The 25,777-nt window shown below is 35.6% G+C and overlaps 1 protein-coding gene across 3 annotated transcripts in view; it reads right to left on the bottom strand.

The window, feature by feature from the left end:
• Positions 1–6,372: 6,372 nt before the first annotated feature.
• The window catches only part of LOC149939564 (dyslexia-associated protein KIAA0319-like protein), a 29,853-nt gene continuing 10,448 nt past the window's right edge, over positions 6,373–25,777 (bottom strand). The window contains exons 12-22 of one of the 3 annotated variants that reach the window (XM_090177454.1): positions 16,005–16,171; positions 15,477–15,736; positions 13,543–13,706; positions 11,463–11,614; positions 11,183–11,392; positions 10,988–11,088; positions 8,734–8,888; positions 8,345–8,467; positions 7,545–7,635; positions 7,381–7,481; positions 6,374–7,249 (exon numbers count right to left, since the gene is read on the bottom strand). In XM_090177454.1, coding sequence (XP_090033580.1) covers positions 7,119–7,249; positions 7,381–7,481; positions 7,545–7,635; positions 8,345–8,467; positions 8,734–8,888; positions 10,988–11,088; positions 11,183–11,392; positions 11,463–11,614; positions 13,543–13,706; positions 15,477–15,736; positions 16,005–16,171 — 1,655 coding nt within the window. In that variant the 3' untranslated portion in view covers positions 6,374–7,118. Of the gene's footprint in view, positions 7,250–7,380; positions 7,482–7,544; positions 7,636–8,344; positions 8,468–8,733; positions 8,889–10,987; positions 11,089–11,182; positions 11,393–11,462; positions 11,615–13,542; positions 13,707–15,476; positions 15,737–16,004; positions 16,172–25,777 lie in introns of all 3 variants that reach the window. The other 2 variants (XM_090177455.1, XM_090177456.1) reach the window with 2 other exon arrangements.

Here is a 25,777-nt window from a genome sequence, read left to right as displayed (position 1 = left end):
ATGACTGTTCTGGGTCTTCAACATTGACGACTGGAATTGTTGACCCCGCTAAGCATTTTTTTCAGAGTTGACTGTAGGATTCATTAGACGCTCACGTGGCTGAGTTCGACCATGGAAATAATAGCGACGTACGCGGTGGCTAAGTCGTCGTTTCATATAGCGATAAATAGCTTAAGTAAAGCCAAAGGTGGTGTCTTGGGTATTAGCCTAGCTGATTATTATTATTAAATAAAGGTGCCTTAGCCCTCGCAAATTCCCACAATGTAAGTAACTCCACCAGAAGATGGTCCCTAGTTTCCTTCGAATCAACAGTTATCTTAATAGCTCTTTCTATAAAATGATATATACGCGTACATGTATAGAAAGTGTTTTTATTGGAGCGCGTGCTTCCTAATATTGCCGTGCAGAGGGTCTCGTGCGTTTTCGTTCGAGCTCAACAAAAACCAAAATATGCGCGTGCTCTCTAACTTTAACTGCACGATAAATCTAACGTAATCACGTGACTTCTCGTATTTTATATAAAGAGCTATTGGACGGAATCAAACTAAAACAGGGATCCTAACCCAAGGTTCATAAAAAAAAATTATCTTATAGGGTCATTCCACGTCAAATCGACAACTCATGCAACCATGGGTCGGCTGATTCAAATGAAATTTATACCACCTAAACTAGGGACACAATCATGGGAAATTTAAATTTTTGGCGAAATCGATGCAGAGCCCTTCGAAATTAAGTCACTTTTTCAAATAGTTCATTTTTGCACCCTCAAACATTTTCTATAATAAATTGAAGAATATTTCGATGATAACTAGGAAACTTTGGATTTTAGGGTAATACATAGCGCTGATTTCGAAAACGTTGATGTATGTTTTCTAAATCTTACCGTTTTATTATAGTAAGTTAAAAATTCATGATTTTTAATCAATGGGGGGGGGGGGGGGGTCATCTTTGACGGCCAATTTCGCTATGAGGGCAAACTTCGATTTTAAATTTTAGACATTCATAACAATTCGCTTAAAATTAGCTTTAATTTGATGTTTAATACCATATGTCTAAACTATTTCTAATAGGCGAAATGTTAGGCCAAAAGTTAGTAATAATTTTTCGTTTCTTGTGCAAGACGTGGTGCATGGATTTAATTGGGAAAATTATTGTAAGAGCTACAACATTGGAGAAGCTACCCATTCTTTCAGTTATTGCGTTTTTAGTTACGAAATGGATCACGGAGCCTCAACCGCTCATTGTTTTCTAAAAACAGTGATTACTCACATGAAGTCCGTAATTCCTCAGATCCGTCACGTTCACTACTTTAGTGACGGTGCTGGCTATCAGAACAAAAATTGCAAGAACTTTTTGAATTTGTGCCATCACAGCGAAGATTTTCGATTAATGGCCGTATGAATTTTGTTTGCGACGGCTCACGGAAAGATCCCGTGTGATGGTGTAGGAGGCACAGTCAAACGTCTAGTTTCAAGAGCGTATTTACAAAACACGCAAGAGAATCAGATTTTAACACCTAGTTAATTCTTTCAATAGGAAGATAAAAATATTACAGGCATGAAGTTTTTTTACGTAACAAATGCGTGTACAATTATTGGAACTCGCAGCCACCGTAAATTTATTCTTGTATCTAATAGCGAGCTAAATATGTTTCGAATATCTGCCGATCAATTTTCCACAAAAGTACGAGTTTGCAAAACTAAACAAACCGAAGATTCGCTACGATTTGATGACGTTTCTGTTGGCGATTATGTAGCAGCGATTTACGACAAAGAATGGTATGCGGCTCATGTTGGCGAAACAGTTGAGGAAGAAAATGACATTCTGCTTGAAAGAAGACCAGTGTTCGTTCCCTTAGATATCATTCTGTGTATTCTGCCGGAGCCTACTAAAGAAACGAATGAAAAATTTCGTTCAAAAATGAAAATGAATCAATTATGCTTCGATAGCGTGCAGGCAGCGTTTGATAATCGTTTCCGTCAATAATTTGTCTAAACGAGTTTTATCTTTTTCATTTTTTGCGATAAATTATTTTGGGAAATTTGCAATATTGCCAGTACCGTCCCTTAAGAAATGAACGTGACGGATCTGTGGAATTACGGTCTTAATGTGAGTAATCACTGTTTTTAGAAAACAATGAACGGTTGAGGCTCCTTGATTCATTTCGTCACTAACAAATCAAATGGCTGAGAGGCAGGTCAGAGGCCGGCCAAGGAGTTTATTCCTAGGCCTTCTAAGAAAAGAGCCACTGAGTTGCACTCGCTCTCTAAGAGTAGTACAAGGGTGGTTACTGGCCTACTTTTAGGTCACTGCCAGCTTAATAGACATCTGCATCTGATTGGTATCAGTGAGAGTCCTATGTGCAGGGCATGCCTTGCAGAGGAGGAAACTTCCTCTCATGTCCTTTGTGTCTGTGATTCTTATGCGGCTCAAAGGTTTGAGTACCTTGGTATGCATAGGCTGGAAACGAGCGATCTTTCCAACATCCCGGCGAAGAAAATCTTGCGCTTCGTTTCCGAGACTGGGCTTTTCCATGTTTAAATGATTGGGGCTGCACAATCGACCTCTGGTTGAAGTGCTAGGTTGGATCTAACCCAACTACCCAACTCTTACTACTAATCTCGCCTCCTCTAATTCGGTCTACAGAAATCGCGAAATCCAGTGACGTCACTCGCGACTGCGCAAAAAGAGAAAGACAATGGAGGCGAGAATTTTTTCCCGAATGCACCCCCGTGGGTATGCTCCAACCTATAGAAGATAATTTTTTCTATGAACTTTGAACACGGCCCACTGCGCGCTCACCGAACCCAATGGTGTTACCGACATATATGTAGACCGATTTATCGGAGGTCACGTGCCGGAAGTCAGTGATAGTTTCGTTACAATACTGTCAATCTGAAAGCTCTCTGAATTTGAATCTATGGTACGAGATCAATATCATCTTTGATAAAATTGAACCTTTTGCGTAAAAACAATATTTGCTCTCGGGATTGGTAGTTCTTTTTAAGTCACCTAACCTAATGAACTCCGATTCGTTTCGCACCTGGTCAACACCGTAAATGGCGTAATATTTTCCGAAACCAATCGTCATCTTTTTCGACCGTTATTTTGAATTACCGATTGAGCGATTTAGGTATATTGCAATAGCAGCACCACTGTTTCGGCCTAAGTGCTCGTAGGGTGCCTATTGTGTGCTCAAAAATCATGATAAGAAAGACGTAATCAAAATTAACATACAGGGTCTTTTTTTTTGCTCGGAAAAGTGTTTTTTTTCAAAAACTATTTATAGTACCGATTTCAAATTTGGAAGGTCAATTCTCTATACCGGGGGACATCAGTTTGAGAAATTTGAGCGTTTTCGGTAATGTTTTTCACCAATTTTGAAAAATTATTTTTCGACCACTAGGTGCGAGATAAAAAATTTCTATTATAAAGTTGTAGGCCGTCATCGAAAACCCTTAAAAATTGTTCACTCGACGAAAAACAATTTATTTATCAGTGAAAATTCGAGCTTGAAAAATTTACAAGTTGGTGAAGCCAAATTACGATTGTTTGAAACGATAATTGAAACCGAATTACCTAATCCAGTTGAAACTTTGGTTAAAAAAACGACCGGATTTAAAAAACACGAGGCTATAGGTCAATCCTAAACATGCATTGGGTATTTAAAGGAAAACTTTGGGAGATTATTATCAGTGTTTGATAATATTTCGAACAATGCCTCGTTATTCAGTAGCTGAGCGTACCAAGATAGTTGCCATTTACTATGGAGAAGCAGCGCAAAACCTTAGAAGAGTGACTGAAATCTTCGCAGAAAGACATCCAAATGGAGCACCATCTGTAAATACAGTAAGACGAGCAATTCACGATTTCAATCAATTTGGTCACTTGCAACCTAGGTTTCGCGGATTGGGTCAACCGGATTTAGACTTCGAGAACAATGTACTCGCGTACTTTGTGGAATATCCTCGTCACAGTTGCGCTAACGCCGCTGCTGATTTGGGTTGTTCTGCAAATCGTGTGTGGAAAATTCTTCGTAAGAATCGCTATCACCCATACAGAGCTACGCTCCACCAAGGACTAATTGACGGAGACCATCAAAGACGTTATGAATTTAGCAACTGGTTACTAAATGCTGTCCAAGAAGATAGACAATTTTTGCGCCATGTTTTGTTCTCCGACGAAGCGTCATTTTCTAGAGATGGGCCCTTTAATCATCAAAACAGCCATCTTTGGTCTGACATCAACCCACATTGGGGTTTTGAATATCATCACCAGGTTCAATTTGAACGGGTCAATGTTTGGGTTGGACTTGTTGGAAACCGTTTGATTGGTCCCTTTTTCCTGCCGACGAACCTCAACGGCCAAAGGTATTTACATTTTCTACAGAACGAACTGAGTGACGCAATCGACGACCTTCCATTGGCTGAAAGACGTCAGTTGTGGTTTCAGCAAGATGGCGCCCCTCCGCATTTTTCCCGGCAAGTAACTGAGCACCTCAACAACGAGTTTCCTGAAAGGTGGATAGGGAGAAATGGTCCAGTGCATTGGCCAGCAAGGTCACCTGACCTAACACCGCTGGATTATTTTCTCTGGGGATTCGTTAAAGCAAAGGTATACGCCACGCCCATTGAAACTAGGGAGGAACTCATTAGACGAATAATCAGTGCTTGCCGAGACGGCACACCAGAAATGGTAGAGAAAGCGTTTGAGAACTTAATTGTCCGCGCACAAACCTGTGTTGCAGCCAATGGTGATATTATTGAAAATGTTTTGTAAAAATTTATGTGAATAAAATATCTGCATTTAAAAACCAAACGTGTACATTTTTTCAAGTGTGAAAACTCTACTACGTTTGTATTAGACTTGTTCCCTTTTCAATTATCGTTTCAAACAATCGTAATTTGGCTTCACCAACTTGTAAATTTTTCAAGCTCGAATTTTCACTGATAAATAAGTGGTTTTTCGTCGAGTGAACAATTTTTAAGGGTTTTCGATGACGGCCTACAACTTTATAATAGAAATTTTTTATCTCGCACCTAGTGGTCGAAAAATAATTTTTCAAAATTGGTGAAAAACATTACCGAAAACGCTCAAATTTCTCAAACTGATGTCCCCCGGTATAGAGAATTGACCTTCCAAATTTGAAATCGGTACTATAAATAGTTTTTGAAAAAAAACACTTTTCCGAGCAAAAAAAAAGACCCTGTATATGCATAAAATGCCCATAAAAGCTAGCCCAAATGGCAGGAGGGAGTTCAGTAAATGTTGCCCTAAATTAGTTTAGTGATTAATTTTAATTATTTCAAAGAATTAACACAACATAGATAGTACACCATTAAAATCTTTAATGAAATTGCACTAGCTATCGTTGTTAATTCTTAATTGATTAATAATTATTACACTTGTCAGGAGTATTATACATTGGAAATTATAACAACAACTCCTAACGACTTTGCAGTAAGTAGTACTTGGAAATATATACTTTGATGTGAAGCTAACAAGATGTCAAAGACATTGAGTTACACACAAACCCATGGTGATAAGCATTGCGGCCACGTGCAAATTCTACTGGACTACTGGCCCTGTTGTTCATACCTCAGTAGATATAGTATCCAAAGTCACCAATGGTAGCAATAAGTAAAAATGGTACTACACAGGGTGTTAGATCAAAAATGATACAGAGCTAATAACTCAAAATTGAGTTTTGGTACGAATTTCAAATTTTAGGGTGTATAAAGCGTGTATGGGGTCATTCAACTAGAAAAATTTCAATGGCCTTGAACCATGTTTTCAAGGTCCATCAAAATGTATCTCAAAAACCATTGAAGATAGAAAATGGAACAATTAGAAAATAAAAAACCTGTAAAGTCTAAGAACCCCTAATCTACCCTCAGCAAAATCTGCAGTCTATTTATTATAACAGTAGTTTTTACTAGCAGCAAAAGATGAATTTCATTGATCCACCATAGAACATCCTACTTTATACTCCCTTTAACAATATTTTAATGTATTATACTTCATTGCCCTAAGGGAAAACTATGTAACATTTCGGTAGACTTTTTGAAAAATATTAAATATATTTAAAAAAAAGTTTATATCTTATTGAATATTTGCGATTTAAACACTTTAAAGCAAAAAACATGTGGTGTTTGCTATCAGGTGATCAATGTTTGGAGGGTTTTGGTCTATTGAAAAACAGATAAGCAGATTGACATTAATCCATTTTGGAATTCTTATAATTTTAACAAATGAACTTAATAAAAATGTGCAACAAAATACACAAAAAAAAAAACCCCAAAACCATCCAATATTCTGAAGGGACTACACCCAAGCATATAATTTTTTAATATAAAACCGTGAACAAGCTCTTATGAAGGTGTTATTGTTTTTCTCAAAAATTAACATGTTTTGCCAGTCTTTTAGTAATAAAAATATTTAACTTAACTTCAGATTTAACAGAATTGACACTTTTTAATTTGTATAAAATACCGTAAATACATTTCTTCAAAAGTAACTTTACATTTATTAAATTTTTTGAAAAAAGTGACATTATTACTAAACTTATAAATTGCAATTACTTGCTTGCATCTTAAAATTTATCTACAAAACCATATTACTTGAAAGTTAAATGGCTTGTATCATAACTACATAATAGAACACCTTCTGGGGGATGTGTTCTACATCACATTTATCCCTGCTATAGTGTTGCCCTATGATAACAATCGAAGGCAGATGGACTCAACATGTTTTTGCATATTACTTTAGGTAGTCCTTGGAATTGAAACAACGAGATAGACCTGGTTTCCAATCTAAAACGCTCTTATAATAAGTATGTCTACTGAAGCAAAGAAACAGTGTTGTGAATTTTTTTTTGAGTTGCCACGCTGTAGATTGGCACTTCCTCTCAAAGGTGTTGATTATGTACTTATGATTATATTAAATGAAATGTCACATTCATTTTTTAGCATCATAAATTACGTATAACAGTGACTAGAGAAACTTGTGCTCCAAAAATTGGCACATTTCCAATTTAGGATTTGGAATGCATTTTAACACCAACAAATGTCATGTTTTGGCCCAAAGTAAGGCACACCTTCCCAAAACAAGACTTCCAATCATGCTCTAACTTTCCGCACAATTCCATTGGCTTTCATACCATTTGAGTTAAGTAGTGGTTTGGTTCTTGATTCAAAAACTGTATCAGAGTCTGATTCAGATACCATTACACTACTATGTTGCTGTTTACCTAGAAAAGTTGGGAGTTATTAATTAAGAAAAATGAAAGAAAATTTTCATAATAATCAATTAGTGTGATATGTGGTTTTTAATTTAGTATCTCAAATAAAATGATTAAAATACATTAGAATACCAACTTACCTTTACTTTTGCTGGATAAGGAGTGGTCTCTCATATCCTTGTCAATGAACTCCTCTAAAAGCATGTATCTAGGTTTTCTTCTTGGTTTAATAAACTTCATTCTATAATATATCAATAAGGAATAAATACCATTTTATAAAAATATTTAAATAAAGAAAAACAACCTTGCACATGAACAAGTTAGAGCCCAAACAGCTCCAATCAAAGAGAGCAATAAAACGATGAAAACAATTATGACATAGAGAATACTCCAATCTAGAAAATGTTTATAACATTTACTCATTAGAATACTAGATACAATAAAGTAAATATAGCTATACCTGCCATGTTTTATTTTGAATAATGAAATCGATAAATTGTTTTAAATAGCTTACAAATAACATGGAACCAAACTATATTATACTTGTGGTAAACTTATGGTGGTTAAATGCCAAATCAGATATTAATGACTAACATTAGAACAATTTGAAATAACTAATTTGTAAAAATGTTAAATAACACTTATATAAACTACTAAACACTAGCTTGTGGCACTAAACTTTTGAAAAAGCTGCAATTTTTATCAATAACTTTTAATTGTCATGAAAAATTTATTTTAATACCAACAATGAAATTTAATCTTCCCATGATCTAAGTAAGTTCTTTGCAAAACCAGAGAACTTATGCCTAAGTTGGATAAATTTTCTTGAAGCTTTGTTATTATGGTAGTAATTCATTATGCATTAATTTGTGCATGGATCTACAAAAAAATTCAAATTCCCCTTCAAGAACTATGAATAGTTGTCAATGGTTGATATGATCCACTGCAATTAAGAATATTTAAATATAATCTAAAGTTTCTTTGCTTAGTGTGACGGGCCTCAGCATTATTAAAATTCCATGAAAAGTTTTATTTTCTAATAAATGTTGTATGAACAATTTTCAATTGAACCATTTTAAGTACGATAATAATTCGCAGGCTTACCACAGTTAGACTCCTCATCTCCAAAATGAACTCTAAAAAAATTTTCCATCCAAAATGCTTCACATATACATCTTTTCGTGTAAGGATCACAACTTCCATGATTTGAACATGGATTTTGGCAAACTAAAAATAATTATTTAAATAAATGTAGAATAAACCAACCATTTTTCATATTAAAGGGAGTGTAAAGTAATTATTTTGAGGCTGATCACCTAATTTGTTTTAGATGTTATCACTGGGGTGAATTGGGTGTGTTCGAAGTTTTGAGAACAAGCAAATAAATTTTTTTTTTACATTTATTTCAAGTGAAAGGGTGTTACTAGCCACATTTTCCCAAAACTTAACATTCCCTTTAAAGAGAACTATGGTAACTATTTTTTTAAACTTACCAACAGTATGAACAGATAAAACTTCTAGATTCAAAATAGAACTGTCAGTTCTAAGTTTATTTTTCAATCGAATTACAACTTCAGGGGCATCAACAAATTGATCCGATGATGCTGATGACATTGAATTCTTCTTAACAACAAACGTTACTGTAACCCTGATTATTTTTATAAAAATAAAAGGCAATAGTAAGAACTTGAACTTGTTTAAGATTTAAGTAATGGAGAAAAGACAGGCAAATCTAAATAATGGACACTTATCATCACTTTCACATTTGAAATACCAGCACAAAATACCTAAATTTAAAGTCTTACTAATGCATGGTGCAGTTTTAAAATCATTTAGCACTCGCAATTCATTTTGCTCATACTGATTTTGATGAAAATGTACGTGAATGAAATAGAATATGTTGTAATTTTGCCCATAATTTTGGTAAAATTTAGTAAAAAACCTAATAAATCATTTATTTATACCACCCAAATTTCAGGCTATAAAATCTTTAACCAAATTAGAAATTGGGGCTATTTATATCTGAAGATCGTAACATTTTATCTGTTACAGCTTAGTCTATTTTAAACCACCCTATTTACTTCTTGGAAAAAAGTTATGCTTTTTTAATCATCACAATGAGCCCATGAAAATTTTCATCCAATATTTGGAATACTATTCATGACCCTGAGTGTCATATATCTCCTTGATAGCCCATGGAATTTCCACATTAATTAAATTAGACTAAATTACAATGGTAAAGTTAGAGGTCCAGAAATGCCACCTAAATTTACACAACAATCTTGCCCTTTCTAGGTTGGGTGTGAGAGTGGTTAGCCCTTTTTCAATCGCAGCAAGAGAAGTCGGGTTGTGGCACAGGGTTAACAAATGGAAAAACTCCTGCATTGAGTTTACAATTTATCTCCCCCCTGGTTGAAGGGGTTTTCTCATGAAGTTCTTTGGTTCCCCATCCCAAAAAATGTTTCAGGTTACCATTATTACAATCTCTCAGGGAGGTTGGAATTTATGGTACTGTCCACAAATGGCTCCAGTCATATCTTACGAACCGTTATCAGGTTGTCTCTCACAATAATCATACCTCAACAATGTGTCAAGTAAAACATGGGGTGCCCCAGGGCAGCGTCCTGGGGCCACTCCTGTTCAATGTATACTCTATGGATCTACAGAAGAGCCTCACTCAATCTTTAGCTAATGAATACGCCAACGACAATGCAATCTCATCAGCTAGTACTGGCTTAACTACATTAATCTCTAATGGTGAAAGTTATTTACTCTCCCTTGAACAGGCCCTGATTAATAAAGGCCTGGCCTATGCCTCAACAAAGAAAAAACAAAAATGATGCTCTTCTCCCCTAACCGCAAAAGGGCTGCTGCTGCTAGTGTAATGGTACTATCATTATGACAAACACCTTTAAATATCTTGGTGTATATTTCGAAGAATCTTTAGATTGGCACCCACATATACAGTACATCATCAGCAAAGTCAAGAGTAGGCTTTGGCTTATGAAACCGCTCCGAAGTCACATCTTGATTGATTGTCTCAGATTAATATTTAATACCTTCATTAAACCAATTATCGACTATGGCATTATTTTCAAAGCGTCGGCTACTAAATTTGACCTTGCTAATATCCAGAAAGTGCTAAATAGAGCCTCAAAATTAATTGCTGGCTTCTCAAAATTTTCTTCCTTAACTGAAGCCAAGCTCGCGTCAATTCTGTTGATTTTACCTATTTCCATAACCTCTTAATCTTTATGTTTAAAGTTAAAAACAATCAAGTCCCTCAATATGTCTGGGATAAATTCCACCCCCTCCTCATAATATTAATACAAGGGGTGCTAATGATAACTTTTACGTTGAAATTTTTTTTAAAACCTTTGGATCAAGGACTCCTAAAAGGGTCAAAGTAATAGGCTCTCACAACTGGAATTAACTCCCAAATCTTTTGAAAAACGTAGAGAGTATGAATCTCTTTAAGAATTTTATCACCACTCATTATTTGACTTATATTAACTCGTCACTATGGTGATCTCCACAGTGGCGTCTTTTCTTCATTATTTAATCTGCTTCTAGAACTTTCTTTTACTTTCTTAATTTAATTTAATTATCGTGTAACTGGACTCTTATGTAAAGAAGTTGTACACTTATAAGATGTTCCAATAAATCTATTATTATATTAAGATTATATATTAAGCCTACGAATTATTGTTGGAATACTTGTTATATATTACATTAAAAATTACATACCTTCTAGATATTCGGTCAGCTGATAAACTGATTAGAGAAACCAGAGACGAATCAAAATTGTGTACAGGTATAAGTAGTTCTAATTGCTTCAATAGCACGTTCTAAAAAATAAAACAACATGTAGAAGTACAATAACTCAAAATTTCCTTTACTAAACTAAAGACAGAATCAAGTAAGATCATAAAATAAGCATACCAGCTGGTCATGTGTGAAAGTTTTGATATCTGCATTTAAAACCATTTCAATTTCATATTTTAGATCGGGAGACGGCTTAACAATTAATGATGTGGTGTCAGTTCCCGTTAATCCTTGAACATCAGCAACAGTCAAACGAAATAAATACCGTCCAGGAATCAAATTTACTAGTTTCAAAATTGGTTTGGTTTCAGAATCCTCAATAATATCCTAACATACAAGTATAGTTTTTAATTAAAATATACGACAATAAGAAAACTGACATATATCAAAAGTTTACCCCAACTGCCAAAGATGAAGGTTCTCTAGACCACTTGTAAGAAACAATTTCTACATCATCAGACGAAAGGCTACCATTGAGAGTAACCACACCAACAGGAAGAAACACGGTTTTATCCCCTCCAGCATTAGAATGTGGTGGTAAGTTTTTTTCTAAAAAGATTATCAGTAGTAAAGATAGTGACAGTAAAATGCTAGCATACCATTAACACATTTACAGTGGTATTTGAATAGGTGTTTCTATAAAATACCATAGGTCACGTGTAAATGTTTTTTCCATGTAACTAGCTATTAAAAGTTAAGTTCAAAGGATTGACCCTCGGATCTTCTAATTGTAGCCAAGAACCCAAGGATCCTACTACATGTAGCTTATTAAAAACTATGTATATTGCCTTAGCTTGAATATTTAAACTTAATTTTCCGGCTCATTGTCCTTGGTTTCTAATAGGGCTTATTAACAGTTTGTAGTAGATAATATTTTTTCTTCAAAAGTCAATTATAGTACTCCAAATATTTCAAAATGTTGTTTCAAAGATCACATGAGCCACAGACCACCTACCCCAAGAAGGCATCAACCTCGAAAAGAGGTGTCTCAAAAGTGATATTCACAGCGTCAAAATTCTTAATTTCAAAAAAAAAAGTCATGCGCTTACGAGCTTCTACAATAGGCCTACATTTTATTGTCATGCTGTAGCCTTGGGCCAAGTGCCAGGGTAAAGTGCGTTCGGAGGCCTTAGAACGAACTACACAATAATTATCCTAGTATAATAAAAGACTAATACTTGGTAGACATTCCCACCAAAGGAAGGAAATGCAACCTTTGCAGCCACTGGGGGAAATACTATATTAGCTAGCAGGCTAGCTGGGAGTGAACCACTCCCCTACTAACTTGTGACTGCTACTAACCACTGTTTCCCATCTCTCTATACTATTCTGCCTCTCTGCTCTGCTCTGCTTTGCTTTTATATAAACGCCACACTGGCGCCCTTGGGAGTTAGGTCTAATAAGAAGGGCCTGGCCATTTGGCCTACTAACAATATGGCTGCCACTGACCATGTTAGATACAGAGTGTGCTCGTCTTTGTACCTATAAAACTGCCTCTACTTGCTGTGCTCCTAAAAATGCCGAATCACATTAGAACCAAAAAAATTTCAATTACTACCAGCAATACTTTTCAACTCAGGCTTACGAACCACGTTCCATTTTGGTTCACACCCTCCATGAAAGTTGCAAAGATTTCATGCCTGAACCGGCGAAGGAAATTACTCTTAATTCTTAAACAAATACCTCTTTTACTACAAATTATGCCAATTTATACTAATAAAGGTATTAATTATTTTTTTATTTAGTTTAGTATAAGGATGTGTACGAAAACTTTTAATTTAAATATTTGAATCTAAACCTCATGCACCAAAAGTGGTTGTTCTTCAAAACTTTGCATACAAAAGCATTTGTGTCTTCAACACATTGTGAAAATATTTTCTCCACTCACACGCAGTTTAGTTGGAGACTCGAATTGGCTTGTGTGAATAGGCCTTAAATATTATTTTGGGAACCTAAACTATGAAGAAAATGGTCCTAATTTCAAGCTTTTGGCACAAACGCAGCATTATTCAGATAATTTACTAATAGCGTTTTCCATTGGGAAAAAAGGGGCAACTCCGAGAGGGAGGATCGTCTTCCATTTACCAAGGTACTCCCTCCCAGAGTGCTCCCGGCTGCCCCAACTCAAGAGTCGGAGAGAAACAAAAGAGTGCCCCGAAAACGTTTCGTATTTCATTGGGAGCTACCAGGGCAAATCCTCCGAGCGCCTCCTACAGAGAGCAGTGACGTCACTCAACAAATCTGGATCACAATCGGAGGTTCCCAATGGAAAACGCTATAAGAGCAGCTACCTATAAGATGGCGCCACTAAGTACTAACTAATACTAGTAACTATTTCCACCAATGGGTAAGCGGCGCGGTGGTTTTTGAGAAAAAATTATTTTGTTCAACTTATCTGTATACTTATATAGTAGAATAGGAGGGGAATACATGCCTCCCAAAATGCATGGTTATATGAAAATTTAAGCATATAAAACTAAACAGTAACATACTTTGTGTAACAAAGACATTAAGTTGATCACTTCCATTTGCTCCTTTACTGTCAAAAACAGTTAGCTGAAATACATACTCTCCAGGAACCAAACCACTTATCGTAGCTTTAACTTTATCAAAGTCGTCCAACTTGGCTGACTTTGGACCACTAAGGCAGAAAAATATAATGCTAAGATTTAAAGGGAGTATAAACCTTCATATTTAGTGTGTCTTCATAGACTAGCGGTGAAGTGCACTTTTTAAAATAGATAAATGGATCTTCACTAGGGCTGTGTGAGTAGTGGTTTTAGGCCATCAAGTACGAAATTTTTGTTCGTGTATTCGAGTCAAGTAATATTGAAGATGAGTAGAGTAATCGAGTACTTGATTAACAGCAAATTTTCTCTTATTTGAGTCAAGTAATTCAGAAAAAAACTCTAGTAATATTTTTAACGAGTCGTGTTATCGAGTGCTTGATTAGGAGCTGGTTTTATTCAAGTAATTAGGAAATTAAATTTTAAAATGAGAATAAACTAACTTTCAATGCTGAAAAATATTTCTTTAATTTAAATGAACCATTTTTCACAACTTTAGTAACCTTATAGTGACTAGTGGGATATGAAAGACTAGTATACTAGGCTACTAACTAGCCTAATTAAAGTAACTAATAGTAAATAACAACACAATATAAATTTTTTTAAATTATTATTCTACAGTCTGTCCATATATTGCTTAGGAAGTTAAGACTCCTGAGTCCCAACACCGGGCAACATCCGAACTCGTGAAGAGACATCAAAGCGACACTCCAAACCAAAACCAAAACTTAATACGGTTTGGAGAAAAACCGTGAAGGACGCACGTATTAAAAACCATGATCCATCCCCAAGGTTATTCAAAGCATTTGTTGTTTATACGTCTTGTACATACCGCTTATTATTTACACCCCTCTTTGAACTTACAGCAGCTTATTCGAGTAATCGGCTATGCAATTTTTTGGTACTCGATAATAGACTAGTATTTTTCATTTACTTATTTGACGTCGAGTTTGAGCATTCAACCTCAAAAATGCTGCGTAATTGATTATGATCCAGTACTCGCACAGCCCTAATTTTCGCTAGTTCCACCACCAGATCAAACTGAATGTATATTTTTTATTTATAAAATATGTTAAAACAATAAGTTTCTAGGTAAGGCTATAGTCAATTAAATTTTGTACTTCAAAAAACTTTAGAGCTTACCACTTCTAGACCACCTAACATAAAGAAATATAATTATACATATTTCATAAGCAATAATGATAAGTTTTATAAAGGGCCACCAAGAGCAGGCCCGGGCCCTGGTAAAATATAAGTTCCAGGCCCCAAGAAAGCCGTTACTACTGGAGATAGCTATACCTTATTGGAAAGCAACCTGGCAGAAGTATACCTAGTTTGTTCAAACACAGGCCCTTGGACAACATGAGCCCCGGTAATTAGTACCAGCTTCCCCCCTTTCTTGTAGGGCCTGCATGGTTTTATAAAAGTAAATAAAAAAAATTCCTCTAAGTGCTTAGATTACAAATGACTATAAATATGAACATCTCCAAGGTTCATGGTAATAAGATAAATACTTTAAATGAAGAAGCAAATGGTTATTCATATTCAAATTTGTTTAAAAAACTGGGCAATAAAATGCCTGGGTTCACTAGAGCTTTCACCTTCATAAGGCCCTTGTTAATCACTTTGTCACATTGAAAAAGACGAAAGCCATTGTTAACCCAAACATTCTAAGCCCAGGCTTTTGATTTATATTTGACAATACATGCCCTTCTTTTAAAGTGCTTAATTGAAGGATCTGTTACTGATAAACTACAAAGGCAACATCAAATTAAAGTTCCAATTGCTTGTATGAATACTCCAATTTTTAGAGGAACATTATACACTATTTAGTAATTGCTCACCTTATTTGTTCCCAAAGCCATTTAACAGGAATGGAATCATCGCTACTGCCACTACCATCCAGTGTAACTGGACCTTCTATAGGTAGTGAAACTTTCAAGTCAGATCCTGCGTTTGCTGTTGGAGGTTTGTTGTTTTCTGGCTTCACAAACACGCGAACCTCGGCTACAGAGGTTTGATCTGCTGTATCAGTTACTTTTAACTGAAATTTATACACCCCAACATCCAAATGTGAAATATGTAGGTATGGGCTCGTTGTTCCCTAAATAAAAATATAATAAGTTGAGTAGTTATGTATCCACTGGAATAACATCTATAGGCCTGTACAGGTGTTTATCTCATTAGTGAAGGAACTTGTTACTATAGCTAATGCTTTTTGAACTTGAAAAACTGTACTGTAATTCCCAATATTTTGAATATTTCAGTTGAAATTAGATTGTAGTATTCACAAAAAGCAACATATTGATGCTTAGCAATAAAACCGATCAAATAAAACCATGAAGAAATAAATATATTTATAAATATTGTACCTCAACATCAACGGCTTGATTAGCATCTGAACTCTTCATATGTTGCCACTGCCAACTTTTAATGCCCTTGTCATCTGTGCTTGCATTTCCATTTAAATAAACCTCATTTTTTGGCAAGAAAATAACTACATCATCACCAGCATTTGCTGTAGGTGGATAGTCAATCTCTGAGAACAAAAGGAAAAACTTTGAAATACATTTCTTAGAAAACTTCCTATTTTTCACAACTTAGCACAACTTTGAGCTTATAATTCCTTTTAAGAAAAAGCACACGTGTTCTATTTCATAGATAATTTTAAATAGTGCATTATTTCTTAGCTACAATGTTTTAATGTACTTTTGGAGACACACTAACGAGGAGTGTACCAATTTTGATGAAACTCGGGGGGGGGGGGGATTTAGACCTTGGGGCAATATGAATTTTCACCAAGGGAAAAGTTACGCTTTACATCCATTTTGATATGGCAACCGAAAATATTTTTGACAACTTAAAATGAAAAAATTCTGATTTAAAAAACATGGGATTTTCTCGGTTTCACAGGGTACTTACTAACTGTGAAAAGTTTTCGAAAAATCCAAAAAAAATTTCAAATCTCAACTAAAATGCTAAATTTCAACTATTTTAGGTGAAATTCATTAAGTTTGGGTAAACTTCATCCAAAATTGTGTAAAATTGAGAAAATTTCAATGAATATGATAAAAAAAGGAATATTTGCAAAAATTTACCTAATATAATTTATTTTTTTTTAAATCGACAAAAATTGGATAAATTGACCAAAATTGGGTAAAAATGTTTAAAATTGGATAAAATCGTGTTAAAGCAACTAATATCGGCTAAAATTGGGTAAAATGATAAAATTTGGGTAAAATAATCAGAATTCATCCAAATGACAAAAATTGGGTTAAAACAACTAATATCGGCTACAATTGGGTAAAATAATAAAATTTTGGGTAAAAAGACAAAATTGGGTAAATAAATATTATTTAAATACCGCAGAGTTTACTTTATTCATGACTAAAAAATAATAAAAATCCGAGCACTATATTTAATCAAGTCGACAGTAAATGATACTTAAAAATAAAGCTGTTTCATGAACAACTCCAATTAAAAAAACCCAGAAGATGTAAAAATAAAATATTTAGTATAGTCGTTATGTTGGTAGGTAGAATAAATTAAACCAAATATTTACAGATTTAAATATCAAGTATATACAATATAAATTAAGTAACATATAGTTGCCTAGTTTTACTAAATTAGAAACAGACGTACACATATTCAATTAAAATTTTAGTTTTGATAATTTTACATTTTCACGAAAAATACCCAGAATGTGAAGATGAAGTTTTAAGTAATTTTAATAACTAACATGTTATATTACTGAAAAGGTTTGAATTCATGTTCAATAACAACCGGGTGGTTTTTAACGAAAAAATCTTTAAAGTTGTATTAGTTTTCGTTATTAATTAGTGTTTACGAAATTACAACAAAATCGATAACTTTTTAGTTTTTACTTAACCTTATTTTGTAGGTTTTCTTCAGTTTATCTACTTTTGGTCCTTCATCACTTTTGGTAGTTTGACAGATTGATTTTAGTCAATTTCAATTGATTCAAGACGATTGTAGTCGAAACTTGATTATTTTAAGTAAATACTGCTCTTTTTATCCAAATTCGTTCATTTTAGTCAATACAATTAATTCAACACGATTCTAGTTAATTTCATTTGTTTAACCCAAATTCAGATTGTTTAATCAAATTTCATTCATTTTATTCAATTATTATCACTTTTAACCACATTTTTGGCTGTTTTACCCAAATTTTGTCTTTTTACCAAAAATTTTATTATTTTACCCAATTGTAACCGATATTAGTTGTTTTAACACAATTTTACTCAATTTTTGTCATTTGGACAAATTATTTTACCCGAATTTTATTATTTTACCCAGTTTTAGCCGATATTAGTTGGTTTAACACGATTTTATCCAATTTTACACATTTTAAGTCATTTTACCAAATTTGGTTGAAGTTTACTCAAACTTGATGAATTTCACCAAAAATAATTAAAAGGACATGGCACACTTTCTATGGAATTTGGCTTTCTACGGATTTCCGTGAAATTGAAATATATTGTTAAGCTTAGTTAAAGAAGCAAAATTGTCCAAGGGCACTTTTCCCTAGCGCCAACGGATTTTCCAGTATCAACGATTAAAGTTTGGTCACTTGTAGTTGGGTCTGGGATTTGCCATAACATTGTTTATAGTCTTGAAACTAATCAACCTTTAGCACGCTTAAAGTTGCGCAGTTGGTAAACGCATTATCGATGTACCTACAGAGACCCGGGTTCGTATCTCCGAAAACCTTTTGAGATTTTTTGTATTATAAAAACAATTAAATAATACCTATGTGGCTTCTGTGCGTAGGTTTAAGCAATATTAAAAATTGAAATACGACCTCCTTGCGTAGTATTAACCAAAATCCTAATAATAATAATAATAATAATAATAATACAACTGTTCTTGTAGCTTTAACTAAAACATAATTACAAAATAATACGAAATCTGTGCGTAGGTATGACCAAAATCATAATAATAATAACAATATTAATAAAACATCTTTGCGTGTAGGTTTAACCAAAATATAACAATAATAACAAAATAATATGAAATCGGTACGTAGGTATGACCAAAATCATAATAATAATGTAATGAACTCTCTTCTACGTAGCGAGTATTACAATAAATTACTTAGATTTTAAATATAAGAGACGCCTGAGTTTGGTTAAACAACATAAATTATATTTTATTAGCACTCACTAGTTTACTCAACGATCCTTTCTTACGCTTAATTGTTCCGCCGCTTGTCTCATACCTTCCCCTCTCTAGTCTCGTCTTCATCTATTTTAACTAACTAAATTAATCTTAATAACTTTTAATAATTTAAACGATTGTTTATATTAATAATAATTCGAATATAAAATATATCTGGGACGATATGGAATCTGTGGAGCAGTTGAATAATATAATATACATTGTGCTGGTTCAGCTAAAAAACTATGTTACTGATAGCTGGGAATTGATTTGCTGGCTGTACCGTAGTGTAGCATGGGGACTTTATTTGGCCCTTGGCCTTTACCTTATGATTTGCTGGGGATTAATCTACGCATTCTTTTGGCTATGGCTATGGAAGTGGCCTAGTTCTTATATAATAAGAGGGGCAAAATCGCTGAGGATGTTAATACCTATTTTTATCTCCTGCGTGTTAATAGGAGTGTGGAGAATCTTAAACTTTTTAAGTAGAATAGGTCTAAAGTATGGCCAACAAGCAGAAGACTTTGGATATAAGTTGGGACGAAATCTCCTAGATTGGGGTAATACTATTGAGCCTGAGCAAACACCACCACCATCAACTCCGACCACTAGCACACAGGACCAGAGCTCTGCAGAGACAACAACTACTACTGTGGACGATGCAAATAGATCGCCGGAAAGCAGAGAACTATCACAACTACGACAACAGATGGTTGCATTACAAACCAGTATGACTGAGTTACTGAACCATGTTTCTTCTGGAGTTGGACTCCCACCTAACAATGGTACGAGACCAATGAATGGATTGAACTCAACCGAACTTCCAACGCCACGACGGACAGTACATTTTCCGGATATGGGTAATATTGACGATCCGCACCGTTTATCCTTTGGGTCGAGTATGGGACCTGACCCGAGTAACAACAATAGCGTGCATTTCCCTAATTTGGGTAAGGTAAAACTAAATATTCCTACGTTTTCTGGTGGTAAGGAAAACCCACGTAGTTTCTTACGAGAATTAAAACTGTATGCTGAAGCTAATCAACTAAATATGCAAGGCATAGCTGCTATATCCCGCAGTGTTTTCAGAGGTGAAGCCCGAGTCTGGTATGAAGGTTATGAACTGGAGACAGAACCACTGGGTTGGAGCTGGTCAGGCTTTGTGCAGGCGTTCGAACGACACTATCTGACCGCAGAACGAGAACATCGGATCAAGGCCGAGATTGAGTTGTCTAAACAAGGAGACCAGGAGTCTGTGGGAGCTTACATAACTCGGATACAACAACAGAAACTGTCGTTGCTACAGCCGTTGTCAAAAGAAAAACTGGTGAAGTATATGATTAAAAACGTTCTGCCGATTTACAATCCACACTTAAGTAGATACAACTGCCACGATCTTGAAAGTTTTCGAGTAAAGGTTACCGAGATGGAACAGATGTTTGGACCGAATGCTAAACAAACCCCAGTCCAATTTAATCAACCTCGATTAAATTATAGTCCAGTCCAGCAAACCAGTTCGAATTATGGAAGATCTCGAGGAGGACAGCGTCGGGGCCAGCCTCGTCACACCACCAACAACATAACCCACGAAGACACCTCGAGGAAGGAAAACGAAAGTCGAGACTGAGCAAGGCAGGGACTCAGCCTCCGAATATAACTAAACCTGCAGTTTTAAATATTAACTTACGCCAAGCCTACGGCATCTATTTTACTATGAATAACACTACCCAACTGGCATGTGTGGATACTGGTGCCAAAGCAAGCTTTTTAACTAAAACGTTTTTAACATCTTTAGGACTAATCAAATTATTAAAAAAGTCTAACCAGATATATTTTCAAGCAAGTGGAGAAACTATATCGATATTTGGAACAGTACCACTACAGACATCTATTAATGGTCACTCTACAGGTTGTCTGCACTTTAATGTTGTAGGGTCGTTGCCTTGTCCCGTAGTCTTGGGAACAGACTATCTGACTCGTATAGGTGCCGTCATTAATTTCAATCAGTACAAGCTCACGTGGGGCAATTATTCAACGCAGTTACATCGCATGGAAAGTGAACAAAGGGTGAAAGAAGAAGTTATTCCAGACCATGTTATGGCCGATGTGGATAAAGCCATAAGTGGAGAAAACACCAAGAAACAGCAAGGTGAATTGGCTGACGAAGTTGACCTTTCTGTGTTACAAGATTATGAGAAACGGCCACTCACAGAGCTACAGAACGCCCTAGAAGAAGCACACAGGTACTCTCGTATAGCACAGGAAAAACAGAAGTACTATTACGACCAACGGTACAGTGCATCTGAGTTAGAAGAGGGACAGCTAGTATGGAAGAGAAACCATAAGTTGTCCAACGCAGCCAAAGGTATTATGGCCAAACTGATGCCAAAATGGGAAGGACCGTTACAGGTAGTAACTAATCAGTCCCGTAACTTATCAGCTCAAGGACCTCAAAACTGGTAAACTAACTGGGAAATGGCATATTAACCAATTAAAGTTTTACATGGAACAGGATGATGGGAGTCAGTTTGATGAAGTTCAAAATGCTGATATCAATGAAGTACCTGAAGTTGACACTCCGCCCACTGAAACTGTGATATCAATGCCTAGTACGAGTAGTGAACAGGTAGCAGAACCCGAGGCTGAGACTAGCTTGATAGAGCCAGAGCCTGACGGAGAAGACAGTATTAGTCCTGGTAACATAATCATATGTAACGCAGAGTTGATCAACTCGGAAGAATCACTGGATAACATAGATAAACCTAACGAAACTGAGCCATTGATAGAGGAAATCGAGCAACCGTCACCATATTTAGAACCTCTAAACCAAGGTTGGATAAGAGAAATAGTGATTCGGAAGAAGCAGCCACAAGGCGGTAAGAAAGGCCGAATTGGGGACGTTTACTACTATTCACCTGTCCCGTTCAAAAAACAAATAAGATCCAGCAAAGAATTGGAGAGAATGTGGGACCCCCTAGTCGATTTAGGGTCAGTCCAAGGTTTGAATATAGGGATATTTAACTTTAGTCCCGAACCAGTTCCAGGAGCAACACCTGATCAGGAATGGTTGAGAAGTGCCCGCTAATTATTAATAGTCAAAACATTTCAGATGGACTCCCCTACCTTCTTCATAGGAGAAGAGGAATGTACTGTGGTTGGAGAATACCGAAAGGATCTGCCGTTTCCCATTATTTCAAAAGAAACCTACCATATGATGAAAAGGAGTCCTCAGGATGAAGAAGTAGACGAGGAACGTTTCCAAAAGCAATATGGGGTAACCGAAGTAATTGCCACCACTAGAGTAGCGGTCCGGTATGGAGAACATAAATTAATTAAGGGACAAAGAGATATTAATCGACCCAGCAACCAAGTATGAACTAGTGTTTTCGTTAGATTACCAGGTGGAGCCAGCAGAATATTCCTCTAATAATGAGTCTACGAGTCTGAAAACAGTTTGTACCGTGTCCAACGAACCAGTGGTACGTTTTAATGGGAATTTTGACATTAAGCCCGCAGGCTATAATCGTCATATCAGCTACGTAAAGAAGCCAGCTGCCCAACAGACGAAACGCTATTCTGTCAACCGACCAGCCCCACGACGTGAAGTCCCATTGCGAGCACCTAGCCAACCACCTACTAGAAGAAGACACCCAGTGGTCCAATGCTATAGGTGTGGTCACAAAAATCTCGTAAAGGACTGTTGAGCTGAAAGGGAGATGCCACGACCGTATCAAGAAATAGGACATTTACAACGATAAAGTGAAAACCAAAGACCAAATTAATTGAACTTTTTATTATTTTGTATCATTTCAAATACTAGAAATGTTTATATTTATCATTATTAATTTTGTAATCACAGACGATCCTTTCTTAAGTAAGCGGGGGGAGGTGTAAGGACCGCCATAGAGGGCGCCCCAGGAGGGGGCAAACTCCAACACCTCTAGTGGTTAAATACCAGAGGTGCAGGAGAAATAGATATAGATGAAGACGAGACTAGAGAGGGGAAGGTATGAGACAAGCGGCGGAACAATTAAGCGTAAGAAAGGATCGTTGAGTAAACTAGTGAGTTCTAATAAATAGTAATTTATGTTGTTTAACCAAACTCAGGCGTCTCTTATATTTAAAAATCTAAGTAATTTATTGTAATACTCGCTACGTAGAAGAGAGTTCATTACAATAATAACAATATTAATAAAACATCACCATTTAGGTATTTGATATATCCCAACTATTTAACCGATGTATGCCTTTCTCCAATAGTTATATTACTAAATCCACCAATATTATTTTAACTTCAATAAAAGTTATGATTGCCTCTATTTTCGCTAATAAGTAATAATAATAATAATAATAATAATAATAATAATAATAATAATAATAATAATAATAATAATAATAATAATAATAATAATAATCATCAGCTAGGCTAATACCCAAGGCACCACCTTAGGCCTAAGTCATCAAACGACTTTTGAAGCCTTTAAATCAGGTGGCCGGGTTACAATGCGTAGGAGGGTGGTGGCAAGCCCTGCATGCCACGCGAGCCAACAGCTCCCTACACTAACTATTACCGTTAACCTCAACAAGTTTTTATGGAAGGGGAAACCGAAGAGCTCGGGGGAAAACCCCTTAAGCCAGTGGGGAAAGAACTTGCAAACTCAACGCAGAAGGAGTTGTTCCATGTTTTCACCCAGTGCCACAAGCTGGGATCGAACCCGGCTCCTCTTGCTGCTAACCACTCCGCCACCCCACTTATAAGTAATAACGAATGCCTAATGACGTGCTTAAGCAGGCATCGAAAATGGTGCAACTTAGTCTAGAAAGGGGTTAAAGCGGCAATAGGGGATATACTTTTTAACTGAGCCAGGAAACAACATACGATGCGGTGATCTTTCCTAACTCAGTTGCATCAGGCTTTATACTAACCTCCTCCGTCCTGACCGACGCGGGTTTATACTCCCACCCCTTTCCGGCAAAAATAAATTACATGTATCACTAGTGACTATACTATATTCTCCATGTGCATTCAAAAACCTGACTTTATGATACGCAAGTGCCTATAAGATTATTATATTTGTATCCTTTACGTAAGCAACTACCGTTTTAAGCATTCAAAAAGAAATAAAATCAGAGATTCGAAGTATTATTATTATTGGTTAAACCTACGCACAGCTTAACGAATTGTTAAGCACTCGCCAAAAAAATCTCAAAAGGTTTTCGGAGATTCGAACCCGGGTCTCTGCAGGTACATCGATAACGCGTTTACCAACTGCGCAGCTTTACGCGTGCTTAAGGTTGATTAGTTTCAAGACTATAAACAATGGTATGGCAAATCCCAGACCCAACTACAAGTGACCAAACTTTAATCGTTGATACTGGAAAATCCTGATAAAAAACATGGTAAGCAACCCTGTATTGGTTTTTTTGCCACATGGACTTATGTAATAATGACGTCATTCTGAATCGTCTTTTTATGGGCGGCCTTCTTTGTTTTTGCCGCCATGAATATTACTCACTAATCTCTCAACTGTCATTGACAATGCATGTATACAATTTCTTTAACGTTTTAATCCTTTACAAATAAATTATTATCAAGTTTAATGTTGATACCGTCGTTGTTATTAAATACCTCCTTCAAATCCGTTGGCGCTAGGGAAAAGTGCCCGCGGACAATTTTGCTCCTTTAACTAAGCTTAACAATATATTTCAATTTCACGGAAATCCGTAGAAAGCCAAATCCCATAGAAAGTGTGCCATGTCCTTAAGCATTTTAGTTGCGATTTTTTTTGATTTTTCGAAAAAATTTCACAGTAAGTACCCTGTGAAACCGAGAAAATCCCATGCTTTTCTAAATGTAGATTTTTTCATTTTAAGTTGTCAAAAACCTTTTCGGTTGCCATATCAAAATGGATGCAAAGCGTAACTTTTCCCTTGGTGAAAATTAATGTTACCCCAAGCCCTACATCATCAAAATCGGTGATTAACACCTCGGGTACACTCCTCGTAAGTTCACAAGTTATTGAAGCGTCTACACTAAAATTTCAGACTTTTAAGTAATAGAGGCTAGAGTTTAGGGTTTAGCTATATTATCCCTTTTAATTATGGGCTAATCTACTTTTTCGCGTATTCTATCATCCTTCGCACTGGGGTGAAGTGTAGTACAGCGGCCTCATCGAATTTGATATTAATTTTAGTTGCGCCTGATAGACCTTGTCACGTAGATGTCGAGGGTATTTTTTATTTTGGCCGCAAATGATTATTTAATTGTTTAACTTAATTTTTTTAATTTTAAAAATTTCTCATTTTCATTGAATTTTATAATAATTTTGGTTGCGCCTGATAGACATTGTGACGTAGATGTCGAGGGTAATTTTTATTTTGGCCGCAAATGATTATTTAATTATTTAACTTAATTTTTTTAATTTTAAAAATTTCACATTTTCATTGAATTTTATATTAATTTTGGTTGCGCCTGATAGACCTTGTCACGTAGATGCCGAGGGTAATTTTTATTTTGGCCGCAAATGATTATTTAATTGTTTAACTTAATTTTTTAATTTTAAAAATTTCTCATTTTCATTGAATTTTATATTAATTTTGGTTGCGCCTGATAGACCTTATCACGTAGACGCCGAGAGTAATTTTTATTTTGGCCGCAAATGATTATTTAATTTTTTAATGTAATTTTAAATTTCTAATTTTTGGGTATTTGCACGTGTTTTGTTGTACTTATTTCCGTCGTGTGTTCGCCGGCAACACAGTTTCGGTGTCCTAATGAATTCCACGTGATATTCCCTTTTTGTATAAAATCAATTACAGTTTTTGTTCATTTTCTCGGTGTTTTCTATTATTGGGCCACTTTGTTTCTGATTGAGATTAAAATTATATACTTGATGCGTAAGGCTTGGTACTGTCCTCTAGGTCGCGTTATAGATGGCCCATCGCTTTTTTAGTATGGGGTTGGGGA

This window comes from Leiobunum rupestre, chromosome 6, assembly GCF_980474605.1.
Source record: "Leiobunum rupestre chromosome 6, qqLeiRupe1.1.hap1, whole genome shotgun sequence".
NCBI lineage: Eukaryota > Metazoa > Arthropoda > Arachnida > Opiliones > Sclerosomatidae > Leiobunum > Leiobunum rupestre.
Note: the sequence above shows the minus strand (reverse complement) of the source record. Positions and strands in the feature narration are given on the sequence as shown.